General features: G+C 36.4%; 1 protein-coding gene across 4 annotated transcripts in view; it reads left to right on the plus strand.

Annotated features, from left to right (window-relative positions):
• LOC143358792 (membralin) overlaps positions 1–14,428 on the plus strand; it is a 135,259-nt gene that overhangs the window by 100,014 nt on the left and 20,817 nt on the right. For all 4 annotated transcript variants that reach the window (XM_076796265.1, XM_076796247.1, XM_076796274.1 and 1 more), the window contains exon 11: positions 14,018–14,117. In XM_076796265.1, coding sequence (XP_076652380.1) covers positions 14,018–14,117 — 100 coding nt within the window. The remainder of the gene's footprint in view (positions 1–14,017; positions 14,118–14,428) is intronic.

Here is a 14,428-nt window from a genome sequence, read left to right on the forward strand (position 1 = left end):
CCCGTATAATACAATTATCTAAAATGTGTCTGACCACTTGTGACTATTTCTACTTGCGACCATGACTAGTTGGCACATATCAGACCGACCAATTGTGTCTTTAATTTTTGTGTTCTTTCTTATATTTTCTAATAAATTATGATTTCATCTTTCGTTAATGTTCGTCGATTATTTTAACGCATATCGATTTAAAGGTCTTATAGATGTTAATGTAAATACGTTACCAACATATTTTATATTTATAAATCTATAATTACTGAGAGAAATAGGATTGATAATATTGTCAGTACGAAAGTAACTATACCAAAATGTCCTGCTGATAATTTCTCATTAGATTAGCCTAGATCTCCAATGAAGAAATCCCATTGCCATAAATTACAACTATGCTTTTATTAATACAATATAGATTTTGTACATAACTGGCATAACGCATGGGGTATACTAATGGCCGGATCAACCGTATTATACGTACAATAAACAGGCCCTAGCTTTGGAAGAGTTCTCTTTGTATGACCTTTCTTTTCTTCCTCCCTTCAAATCTCGGTTGTGTCGGACACGTTGGTCTACAGCTGCAATCGCGTGATTAATGATTTCTGCTAACGCGTTGCCTCTCCAAAGCACTAGAAAGAAATCATACTACAACCCTCTGAAAGCCCAGAGTGATTCAATATATGTGTACATCTTTACAATGTTGAAAAAAGAATTTTATTTAGAGGATGAATTTTTTAGTGTTGCTTTTAAATTTCGGTTGCTCTGTTCTTCTATTCGTTCAAAGGAGAACGAGAATCAACATTATTTATGGAATCGTCTGAGAAACAGAGATTGAACGTGATTCGACTTGTGCATAAAGTAAACTTTACATTTCGTTAAACAAGAAAATTGTTTCCAACAGTATAAATGGGACGTCTCTGGCTTTTAACGATGAAAGAGAAGAAGACGTAGTTTACAATGTCGAGGTAAATGCTAGCCAGAAATGAGAAATAAGCCTAAATTTGCGTGGACGAACAAAGTATGTTCAATACCTAATTTGGTAAATTTACACAGAAACATTTAAGCATTTAAAAATAGGGAGAAATAGAGCTACAATCTATTGTCATAAGTAGACTGCGGATCTTTATCCATTTATGACAAAAATGAGTGTCATTTCAAACAGTAAAATCATTAGAAGAATTTAAAAGTACTGTTTATTTAAATGTATATGTATATTAATAAAGAAAATACATTTCTAATTCACTCCAGTTTGTTGCAATGCAGGTAGAAAATGTTTATTTTAGATCCGCTGTCTAGTACTAAGAAAGTAAATAATTCCTTCAAACTTAAAGGATTACAGTTTACGAAAAACCTGAAAATATTTTCAGTTTTGATTCCAAATAAGCCATTGCGTAAACTTAGTAATATTAAATGAGATCACCTTATTCGGAAAAGTCCACAGAATATTGTCATTTGATTTAGAACTGTATTGCTGTCGTCGTCAAAGTACAAGGTTGGTTCAAAGTTGAAATTTTTCGTCGAAATCGATTTCCTCGAAAACTAATAGAAAATTAAAACAGCTGATTGGCTTACGAAGAAGCGTTTCGCCAAATTCTCACGAAAAGTTCAGACCAGCGTCGGGGTTTGTTGAAATTTCGCGAGGATGGCGATCGAATTTAGTAAAAACAGGCGAACAGGAAGCTACGGGGAAGGAAAGACAATAGGAACAGTTTTGCGCGGCTGGGACGGGTCACGGCTTGAGATTCTGTAAATACATTATCCAGATTTGCTATCCGTTTCAACCTCGAAAAATCTGTGGTGTACAAAGAGCTTTGCCACGTGTTAGGATCCCACGACGTGTCTCTCTTCTATTCTTCTACTTCTCTTCTTTCCAATTTCTCCTGGTGCGACCCCGGTCGGTTCCTCCACCGTTTTTCTCGTCTCCCGGCTCTCCTCCTTTTCCCACAGTTCCGTGGTAAACTCTCTTACGTATTTATCCACGGTCTTTTTGGTGTTCAGTCCCGTGTGTTTGCGTCGATATTATTTCATTTTCCGCTAGTCCGAGCCCACCCTCGTCGACGTTCGCGGGGGAGAGAGAAACTTCTCATTGGGTCACAAGGGGCGTGTAACCTTATTTGCTGGTGCATGGGCCGAAGTCATCTACGTTATTCTGCCCGGATAGGACTTATTTCCTCGTGATGCCTCCTATCTTCTATCTCCTGTCCACCCGACACCCGACTTAATCAGTCTCTTCATCAACAACTTTGTTTGGACCGCACCACCGCCATATGTGCCGTTTGCTTTCAACCCCGCGCCACTCGAGGCCGGCTCATTTCCCAGCCGCGTTCCTCGTCCTTGCGCTTCCTTTCTAATATCATCTGGTCGCTCGTTTCGATCGAAATACACCGTTATCCCCCGCCCTTGAAAATATTAGGGGTACCCATGAGCAATCAAATATTTGCAAAGAATTTGTTTTGCCTTTAGTTCTGTACCGATCGTTCTTTCACAGTTTTCGGTAAAGCAGCCTGTGTTCAAAATATTCGAAAAAGTATAACTTTTTTACAACCCTGTAATAACATGGCGGCGTCCGTACCTTCCGAGAATCATATTCGTCATTGCATACTTTTTCATTTCCATGCGGGATTTAATGCGTCTTTTTCTTCTTGATCCGAAACACGGCGAAGGCCGGTCCCGAGCCATCGCCTTATATCGGAAGAAAATTGAATTGGTGAAATAATGGTGTGGGTCGGAAATGATCATTGCCATCACTGGCAGAATTTTTGTCGCGGTGAACTACAAGTGGCCCGGCAAATTTTTAAACGTGCAAATTTGAGAACGAATGGCATCTCGCAGTTGCTTCGGCCGTCTTCGTCGTTGTCTGTACCGGCGGTCAGCCCGATATATTTTCCCAGCACTTCGGGCTCCCCGTGAACAGAACACGTCACCTCCTCGAGGACACCCAGGTCTTCCAGCGACATTTTCAGATATATCCTAGCATCGGCCATATCCGTTCGGTCACGCTGAGTTTCGCTATACCATATACGCGATCACATCCTTACACGTATCCCGAACTCGTCCACGTACACACACGCGCACATAAACGCGTACACGTATATACACGCGTGTCTATAAGCATAGGTATAGGCACCGGGCAGGAGTTTCGTTTCATCCTACTTGTTGGGCAGGGTCCTTCGAGTGGTCAGAGTAAAGGACTTCTCCTTTTCTATCAAGTTCCCTCTCTCGCTCCATCCATCTCTCAGGGAGCGAGAGGGGATTGTTTGCACTCTCCGCCCTCCCTTCTTCCCCCCTCTCCCTCTTTCTCTCTCTTCCCGCTGCTTTCTCCCTGGAGCCACTCTCCTTTCTCTGTTCGCTGGATCCTTAGCTCGATCAGCCCGTCCACGCCCCACGGGATCCCGCCACCCCGTCGACCGAACCTCAGATTGCTTTTATACCGTGGATTGATTGACAATATACTTACGTTAGTCGAGTGGACTGTACAGTTATGGAGACGGCTACATCTCCCCGCTCCTCCCCTTTTTCCTTCCTTCCTTCCTTATCATCATCTTCTTCCACGTCGTTTCCTTCTTCTTCTTCTTCTTCCTGCTCCACCTTCTTCTTCTTCTTCTTCTTCTTCTTCTTTTATACCTTTTCCTCTGTTGGCCCTTGCCACCGACTAATACGATCCTCTTTCCTGTATCGGGACGTCGCTGCAGGATATTCTTTCCCTTCTGCTTCCTCCGCTTTCGCTTTCCGAGCTTCTTTTTTCAGCTTTCGCTAAATGCACCATTTTCTGGTAATATACCGTGTCCCAGCAAATACGCCGGTCAGTGGGCACGCTGAATTGTTTTTTCGACAAATTTTCGGGTCCAAGGTGATTTCAAGGGCATGCTCTTATAAATGGACGAATAATTACACTGTGGATTTCTGATGCACTCGTGACAGAAATGGGTAAGTGAAATATAGAACATTGAAGGCGACAGAAGTATATAAGAATATTGTTATTCGTCGTTTCTGTTTTGTATGTAAATATTTAGTCAGGGTGTTTTATCGTTTGGGCAAGAACGAGGATTTTGTATGAATATAAATATCTATTAGATAGTGAATCCAGCCGGTAGGTTCGACCATCATGAATCGTGCCCTCGAAGAAGGTGAATGAAAGACAAAGTATCCCCTGGCGAATCCATTTCGTGTGATCTCGAATGCCCAGAGATCCCTATATTGCATCGTAAATCTTTCCGCCTCGGGGAACGATGAACTGCAAATTACAAATTTCGTATTGTAGCTTTGACACGATTACATCGCCGTTTAGTCACGGCGCGCAGGATAACTTCGACGAAGCACCGATTTCAGCTGCGTTCATTTTCAGACGTTCGATGTAGCAGTTTTCACCTCTGTGAATAAATTTTCTGTCAGAATTGTGCGGCGAATGTGCCTTAAAAAGAACATGAATTTTAGTAATGATTCGATAACCTAGAACATAACTAGAGCATTAATTTATTTCACTGATGCACTCGATGCAATCGATGCACAGTCTAGTCATCGTTAATAAATTGTTCTATCTATGCATGTAATAAAAATCAGGTTCAAATATTCCATATAATAGTAACGAGTGGGGCGGTGAATAATTATTTATATTAATGTAACTATTAAATTTAATGGGAATTATTTTCTTAGTATCCTATATTATACATAATAATAATAATAATAACAACAACAATAATAATAATAATTATATATATGAAGTGTTAATATGAAATATTATATACAAAAAAGAATTTTCTAATCTTATTTGTCATAAAATGACACGATCATGTTTACTCGTTATATAGCTAATAGAAGTTAATTATGTTAATATCATAAACCGTTATAGTTCATAAAAAGCACAAAGAAAACGTCTCTTATAAAATTGTTACAAAAATTAATTAATTGTGAAGCATATTCATACAAATTTGATAATAATTCCGTACGAAGAAAATCGATTTGGCAAACGCGTCGTTATCATGTTATGCCAATACAAATTACATCTCCTTTAATAAACGTTAATAACTGTTTATAAACGCTAACAACGATGTAACATCATGACTGTGGAACAATAATTCGACGTAACTCGATACGTTGAAAAATAATTAAATCAATGGCAGAACGGCTATTATCTGATCGCCATAAACGTTCATTCCAAGCAGAAATAGCCATTAATGAACAAACAAATTAATCTGTTACAAATTAATGGAGGCAGCGGATTTCCTCAAGAACGATGTTTCGTTACCGAAGTCATAGTACTTGATATTCGGTTGCATTACAGATTACGTATCATAGAATATAAAAATCTCGGTATAATAATTGAAACCAGGGATCGAAAAAGTTATAGAGCTTTTTGGTAAGAATTTTTTTGGAAAACAACGTTTTGTTGTAAGCTAAAATTCTAGACAGTAGTAATTTTAGTTTGAATAGGATTTGCAAAATGTAAAAATATAAATTTTTCTACCCAGGCAGATATTTCTTCCCACGTAGATGTGTGTATAGACCTATAAATAAATAACTGCGAATCTTTTTGCAAAATAAGAATTGTCTGCACGAATTGCAAGAAACAGTAGTCATATCGACGATTCTTTCCTTCCTTAATAATATTGATAAGTTGACAACAATATATTGGCATTTTCAAATTCTTTTAATTTTTTCTATTGTTTAAAATTGCACCAGTCTAATTATAAACGTTCTACTTACGTTTTATATCTGTAGCAGCCAATCTAAATAACTATTTATATTAAGTACACTAAAAGGATCCATGCTGGTCTGAAGTAGGTGGGTTGAAAAATTCGCGAAAGAAAATTGATACGCGAGGATACGAACGGTTTATATTTTTAAAAACGACACGTTTGTTTCGGTTCCTGATTAAATCTAAAATTTCGCGAATGAAGCTTGGGATATTGCAGAGGATAGACCGGAAGTTCGAAAAATCTTCCTCGTAGTCCGAAAGTATCCTTCGCGAATCAAGAGGGAGGGACAGCACTATTCAATGAATTCAGAATGCGTTTGGAGAGTCTCCAGTCCCCTCTTTACCTTTTCCATTCTCGGGAAAGACCTATGAATCGTCGTCGGATGGTTGTGGTTCCCCGAGCGTGGGATACTTTAGAGGCTATGTCTTCAGAATACGTAACTCGGGATTTTGAACGTGCATTCCTTCTCATCCTTCTTTCCTCTGCACTCTATCCCCCTTTAAACCACCCTCCCCCCCAACCATTCGGCGTCTTTATGCTTCTCTACCACTTTTTTTGTCGTCGCACGCCGTTAAAATCAAGTTTTCTCATTGTCAAACGCTCTATTTCTCTTCAGTTCTCTAATACGGGTCTCTCTGTCTGACCATATCACGACCAATTCTACTGTACTCCACTGCATCATCCAACGTGATCGTTCTAACGTACTTTCCTGAAAGTTTCAACACGAAATCCGAAGTATTAACCCTCGGACGACGGGCCATTCTTAGAACTGTATAATTGACAATGTTTAGGACTATTCACTGCTTTATTTATAAATATTTTGAAACATACTTTTCACATTAGCTAACACATTAGCCTAATGCCGTCTAATTTAACCGATTCGTTTAATGTAATCGCTAGGAACTTGAGAATTTAATGGCAATTTTCATATTCCGGGTCAAAATAGACCCAGTCTCCGCCTTTATAGGTTGTGGTGGAGGTTGCACTGTTTCGGTTGCTGAAAAAATGGTGTATTTTTTAGTATTTTAGAAGTTTTTCGTAGGAACATGTACCATTTCTACGTTTATTTTTTTAGATTCCATTGAAATGACTTCACTTGGCATCATAAAATATTTTTTAGAGTTTCAACTTTGATCGTCGAAGACAATTAAACATCTAATAGGATATCGAATAATTATATTTGAAGAGGCGTTTCGAAAGGTTTATTAACAAATTTTTATTTGTTATAACAATCCACGAAAAATGTCTCTCTCAAACGTATGATTTACTCGTAATATTTAAAAGTAAATAACAGTAACAGTTTAAAACTGTACTCGTACTTTGAGGAAAATTTCAGTAAAGCGTTTAATAATGGTGAATATTGTTTTTACTTCGAAGTTGATCACCAGAATTGTTGGGGCACCTCCACCGATGATTATTACATTGTTTTATAGTTGTTAAAGGGAGAAAGGTATCGACTACGGCTTTTATTCGACTTCAATGTACATAGATGGCTATTTTCCGTTTTTAATATGCGCGCAAATAATTCCTACAACGATCTCGTTCACGATTTTTGATCGAATACTTTATACCAGATGTGCTATTTGCACGTTTAGACTTTTGTCATAAAATATGATATATTATATGTGAATATTCCAATGAAACCTTTCAGTCAAACAGTATCTGTTGTTTTTGTTTCATACTGGCCATGGACGGTCAATATTGCATAAAAAAAAAAGGCAGTGCGTAACGTCGCCTTGTGGAAATTGGAGTGCAATAATTACATCGAAATCGAAGATATATTTTCCGTACATTCTCTTCTTATTGATTATTAGAAAATTTTAAAAAGTCACTTGCTCCAACTGCAAATGAGATTGACATAAAAGAATGTTAAATTGTAGTAAAATTAGAACGAAAAATTTGGATTTTAGAATTGTTAGTCATTAACAAATCATGTTTACAGTTGCAGAGCAACACAAAATTTTTCTTCTGTACTATATCACATTGCAATATTATCTTGACTTTATAAAAATTTATATTTTTATTGAATTTAAAATACAAATACAAAAATAAAGTAAAATAAAATATAATACACATAAATAAAATACAGAATTTACCATTTCTTATTCAAATTTGTGTTTTATAATTGCTTGAGGAGTTTCAGACGCTATTTATTTTATATTTATATACAAACTCATCCTAATTTAATCTAATATATTAAATAATATATCCGTTTCAAATAACAATACATATATGTGATCATTAACTATTAAATATTCGAAAAATATAACATTGTTTAGTTGTGATTATTAACTATTATACGTTAGCGTACTAGACGCATAAAAAATGCCGTGCTATCATGATGAACGTAATTTTTCATGGAAGTTCAGACGAAAGTATGAAATGAACTTTTCCCATTTGAGTTGCGTTTTCGAGTAAAGGGAAGTTGAATAGTCGATGAATGCTGTTGAATCGAACTCGGTTAATTTGTCTATTCATGGCTAATTGTCTTTACTTTCTGTTCATGAGTGTAGACGTATGAGATCCATTTCCAAGTTTGATCATCTCGAACATGAAATCTGACACAAGGAACATTGTATTCTTTCGATTTATTATTAATGACATTTTCTCGCTATATTCCACATAATTCTATTTATCACAAGTGCATAAAATCCACGATATAAATGTTAATAATCATTTGTAATCTGACAAAATCAATAATAATAACTTGTCCGTATTACACACACGATCGCCAAAATTAAAAACGAAAATTGATAATATGTTAACTAGTATATTATTATACTAATACATTATTATACTAATATATATTATACTAATGTGTACAATAACGAGGTTAATGACGCGGACGAGCGAGATTCAACACGGGTCAGCAGCGTCGTTATTAAATCGAATCGTAATTGGTATCACAGAATAGAAATATTAATAATGCTATCAAATCGAAGTTTTTTTTTCGGTTAATTAAAACATCATCGCAGCTTCAATATTTAAATTGTAATCATTGGAATAGTGAAAAAGGTATTCGGTTTCATATCCAGTATAAAAATGTGTCAGCACGAATATTAATCGACTATAAATTCGTAACACGTTTCAGACGGTATTTGATGTTTAATTGCTTTTTGTTGGTTTACTCAAATTACCCAAAATTGGAGCTGCCGCTTTATTGCAATATCTCTTTTAATCACAAAAAAAAACCATGTGCATATGTTATTGAAAATATAATTTTAATTTGATTTGTCACCAAATTTCAAATAAGTAGTAATTTCGAATTGTTCATAATAATTTGATTATTGTGTGTACTTGGTTTTACTGCTCCATAGATCTAGTGCCGAATAGTTTTATTTTACGTCGGTAAGGAGTCGTAGAGGATAGATTTATTACAGGGGGGAGTTGCCTAAACCTAAACTATCTTCGGTCTGATCAAAGCTCGTCCCGATCTACTGGATGTTGGCGTAACACGTGCACCACGCCGAAAACGGAATATAGACCGGACGCCTAAACTACATTTTACGACTGACAGCATCGTAAAACGTAATGCAGAAACGCTTTCGAACTGTTCCTCGACGGACGTAAATTCGCACTGTGTAAGATTTCGGGTGTATTATGCGCTCCAGACCTCGTTGCACTTTACACGACGACTGTGATCCTGTTCGCACAACCCACTGCCATATTCTTCTATCGTCGCTTTCGCTGCCATGTCATATTTGATTGTCAGAATTATTCGTCTGAAATTGAAAATTAATTTTTCGACCGATAAATTCAAATATCAGGTTGCCCCAAAAGCAGGGATCGGATATAAAACTTTCACGAGCAACATGCATTTTCTTCAGATTTTTCGTGATTTAAAATTTTCTGTTTTAAATATATATATATATGTCCTCATGGAATTTTTATGGAAAGAAAAGCTAATTGAATAGATATTTTATCAAATATCCGTATAAATGCAGAACGTTTATTAAAAATGGGGTAGATATTATTCTATCTCATTTTTGTGGTTGCCGAGCCGGTGGTCGACACGTTAAAAGAAAAACATTATTAATCAACTGTGGATGGTTAGGGTACGTAAAATAAATACAGCAACAATTTTTTATTTTTTTAGTGAAACCTGCGCTTGTATAACTTCGTACAATACTGCGTACCTTTTTAATTAACAACGTTATTCAATTAGAAGAGAAATTCGGAATCATATAGTTACTTTAACGGTTCTTCATTTGTTTCTGTTTTTATTATTTAAACACTTAAAAAAAAAAAAAATGGTCACTATAATGAGCGATACTACTACAGTATGGACATTTATGGAAATTAATTTGGTAATACAGCGCAGCGACAGTATATTAATAATTAAGAATAAGTTTGCTAGAATCTCGTAATCATGGCAAATTAACCTAAATAATTGTGTAAGTACAGTTTCAAAACTTTTCCCTATTTCGTCTTTCTGGTGTCTAGCTCCGGCCAGTATTAATAACATCTGCGTAAAATTGAATGCGTTTAATATTCGTACGGAACGTCAAATATAATTATGCAACAGTTGCGCTGTAACTCGCTTATGTTTAATATATAAAATTAGTTGCTGCAGAATTAAATTCGTCATAAAGTTTTCATTACACCGCGCCGAAGGCGTAGCGATAGTCGGTCGAATGTAATAAACACGCTCACCCCAATATTCCTCCGTTTTATTTGCTAAGAATAAATTATGATAATAATTCACGGACGGGTTAATGCAGATTATGCGACAAAAAGCAACGATGGAAATTTACAAACTGCGGTGCCGCCATCGACCGAATATACATTTTTAAATCGAAGTTTTCAGCTTCCTCTGAAAACAAATGTGCAAATGAAAAATTCACTTGCATCAAATGCTAGATAATAGTCTTACGAATTTTACGGCAAAATTTTATCGAAATTAGTTCAGTATTTTTGCAGATATCTCCAGTATCAATTTCAAGAACTTAATTTCGAGAAAAACGCACTTAATGTTGCACCTATCTGTTGACACTATGCAACACGACTGCACTTTTGTGGCCATAAATTCAGCCATCCAAATGCATTCACAAATTTCCAAATAAAATTTTGTGAAAGTATGTATGTATGTATGTATGTATACACATAACACGTTTATGAATTACAGAGAGTGATCAAATTATTATGAACACTTCGACACTACTACTTATCTGAAATATTATGACAAATTGAATTAAAATTATACTTGTAGTACTATCTCTTTTTGTTATATTTCCAATGACAGATGAACATGATTTTATATATAGACATTTTTTTTATTAAAAGAGATTCTGCAATAAAGAGACAGCTTTTGGGTAATTGGAGGAAAGCAACAAAAAGCAATTAGACATCAAATACTGTTTGAAACGTGCTAATTTATAGTCGATTGATATTCGTGTACATTTTTATATTGGATATGAAACCTAATACCTTTTTCATTGTTCCGATGAAGACAATTTAAATATTTCAGCTGCTTTCTTGTTGTGCCAACGTAGAAAGAAAAAAATAGAAAAAATGTTTCAACGAGAGTATATTTTATTTTAATCATCACTATAACGAGTAGTATACTTAGTGTGATTTTTCCATCTGTTCATAATAATTAGATCACCTACTGTAACACGTTTACACGAATTACTATCGGGGCATGAAAATTTGTCAGTGTCTGTGCATCAATCCTGACATAAACGCTACAGGACGTGTTCTAATTTACACTGAAATAGTAATTTCAACTTATAATGGGTCTTGTGGGCTTCTCATTTGTTCCAATTTGTTAGAACGTTTGCAAGTCGTTAAAGATGGCCGATTTGTCCGGACGCATTTACGGTGTAATGAAACATTCTCCCTTTTTTCTTTTTTGTTTAACCGGCGAAACTTTCCGATTCCGAGCCTCGAAAAAATCGTGAAACTTCCTCTCATCGCGGTAGGAATTAATCCACCTCCGCTTTATGGTAAATAAAACGCGGAAACAGTTTATCTCTTAATCTCCTTCTAACTTAATTACTTGTTACGGTATTTCGTGCCGCCCCGTTTGATGAACAAAGTCGCAAAGATTTCCCTCCGTAACCGTTCCACCGAACTGTTAAAAGCAACACCCCTCTAACCCCTCCCCTTTCTCATCCCCCACTCGTTCAGGTTTTCAAAGAAGACAGAAATTTTCCTGAAAATTTCCTGTCCGACGAAGGAGATTTTCGGATTGTCTGTTGGATTTAAGAATAACGCATCGATGATAAAATCGCACAAATCTCCGATTTCCAACCCCTTTTCCACTGGATCATCCCCTCTAAGAACATCGTTAAAAATTGCTACACTATAATTTGACATACGTCGGTACTGTGTTTGTTATTTAAAATTCAGAAGCACCTATTGCGTTCATACTACAAAACAACAATTAAATAAAAGATAATACAGTCAGCGTCATGTATCGTCCAGGAGACATATCCTAGCCGTGTTATGTTTGCACTCCTCGACGTCCGAAGTCTCTCACGAAGTATATCCCGCGGTAGTGAGGATAATTCCGTGACACTTATCATCCAGGCCTTGGCGACATATATAGAGAAATCACTGTAGAAATGACAACACAACAGTGAGTGATCAATTTATCATGGACACTTCGAAATTACTGCTTGCAGTTTGGTGTACATTATTGTTACATTCTTTTCATCGCTCACTGTATCATCGTCAAGTTGTTAAACATCGACGAGAGCCGAATCATTAAGTATCATTCGGCCGTCCGAGGTGCACGCATTGATTATTAACGGAATTCGGCGAGGTTATACTGTAAGAAAGGTATGGAACGAGGCTGTACAGCGTTAAAGTTGAAAAAAAATCGGGGGTTAAAAGAGAACAATAGCCTGTGCAAACTTCGGGCCGGGCCGAATTCCGCGTTTTACTCAATGAACATAAAAAAGCCGTAAGATGACTTTTTTTTTTTACTTTCAGCCTCATCTTATGGGAACCCTTAAGGTGATAAGGGAGGGGTTGTAATCAAGTGATTTTTACGAGTAGCTGTTACGGGGTTGCCAATATTTGCGGATCAGGGTGGAGTTCAGACTGCAACACCCATCTCGTAAGAGTGAAAAGGGTGGCCGGAGGGTGTCCGACGGGGGGGAAAAATGGGTATTGTGTATCCCCTCGATAAGCAAGGTGACTAATTTCCTAAAGTATACGGCGAAACTTTCTTTCATTTAACTTTTCGAGCGCGGAAGAAGAAGCTACAAATTCTCTATTAAATACAAGATAGGTGAGCATTTAATAGAACAAATTTCCCTGCTTGGCGAACAACCGATCACGCCTAAGGGGCTGCGTGCCTTTGGTTAAATAAACAAAATCGAGTATTCAGAAATGCTAGATTTCGTTCAATCCTTCTGGGATATTCTAACGATGGAACATTGTTTTATTGTTGGGAGAAATATTACTTCAAATTGTAGAAACAAATAGACTATTTAGATTAGACAATTGAATGGACTCCTTTCAATAAAATTTTCTATAGAAAGTAAAATCTTCGTTGCAGCTGGCTGTAATGATCACTAGACTGCGGATTATGATGCATTTCTGGCAGAAATTAGTGGGCAAAATTCAAGATAGTAATGACGTAAAATTAATTTAAGATTGTCGACGCATTATTAGGCGTACAAATTAGTTCAAGTGATTAAATGAACAACAAACGAAGACAAAATCACGAATTAATTTCTACACCTAATATTTCCAGCTTACCAGAGCTATTAAAGAAGGAAAGGAAATTTTCATTTGGTTCTTGCTCGTTGCAAATGGTACGAACATTTTTAATATTGCCTAGAGATCCGCGGTTTAGTCGCGATAATTAAAAACTTCCGGATTAAAAGAGCATTGCCAAGGATTTTCGAGATGATTCAAGACCAGTGAAATATTTCCGGTGCTAATGAATTTTCTGTCTTACTAATGACTAGACGGCGGATTTTATGCGTTTCAGGGAAAAATGTGTGGATCGAATGCAAAGTGCTGGAAACATTTAAAGAATTTACGAATATCGATGCGTTCGTTCCAACCGATTGAAATGATTAAGCATAAAAATTATTTTCTTGCAATTAATGCAGACTATTTTCAATTTGCATAAAAACCCGCAGTCTACTGATGACAATCCGTGTGACGCGTTAGACGCAGTATTTCAGTAGGCAGGAACCTGATACGATCTGATCGATAAAGGGTCCATGTTGTTGCATGACCACCAATATACCACGAAAAACGTGGTGGGAGGGTTACGTAGTCGGTTAAGTAACTTTATTGGCACTTCCAGCCGAAAAAAAAAACAATTACCGTTCTGTTATACGAGGAACCTATTTTTTTGTTTGTTTCAGGTTCTTCTTTCTTTATCACTTCTCTTTCTATGCTTATCATTATCGATTCAACGGGCAGTACAGCAGTTTGGCGCTGATCACATCCTGGCTGTTTATACAGGTAAATTTATATATTATTATTAATATTATTATATACCGCCTTGCCTCTCGGCTCTGGCGAGTACTCCCCTTAGCCCTTGTACAATTTTATACAATATAACATAACCTAATATAATATGTAATTTTATATAATCTTGTGCTTCCTAAACAAACTATACAAACTGTCCACTAAATTTAAACAAAATTTAACTCGAAGAGATCTCTGATTGTTCATGTATTGATATGTTGTTTCCCAGCCAGGTAAGTTAAGTTCTTCTATAGAAATATTCTATGATGATTGTTGTTTTCCACGGTACATTAGGTTTGTCATTA

Source organism: Halictus rubicundus, chromosome 1 (assembly GCF_050948215.1).
Source record: "Halictus rubicundus isolate RS-2024b chromosome 1, iyHalRubi1_principal, whole genome shotgun sequence".
In the NCBI taxonomy this organism is placed as follows: Eukaryota; Metazoa; Arthropoda; class Insecta; order Hymenoptera; family Halictidae; genus Halictus; species Halictus rubicundus.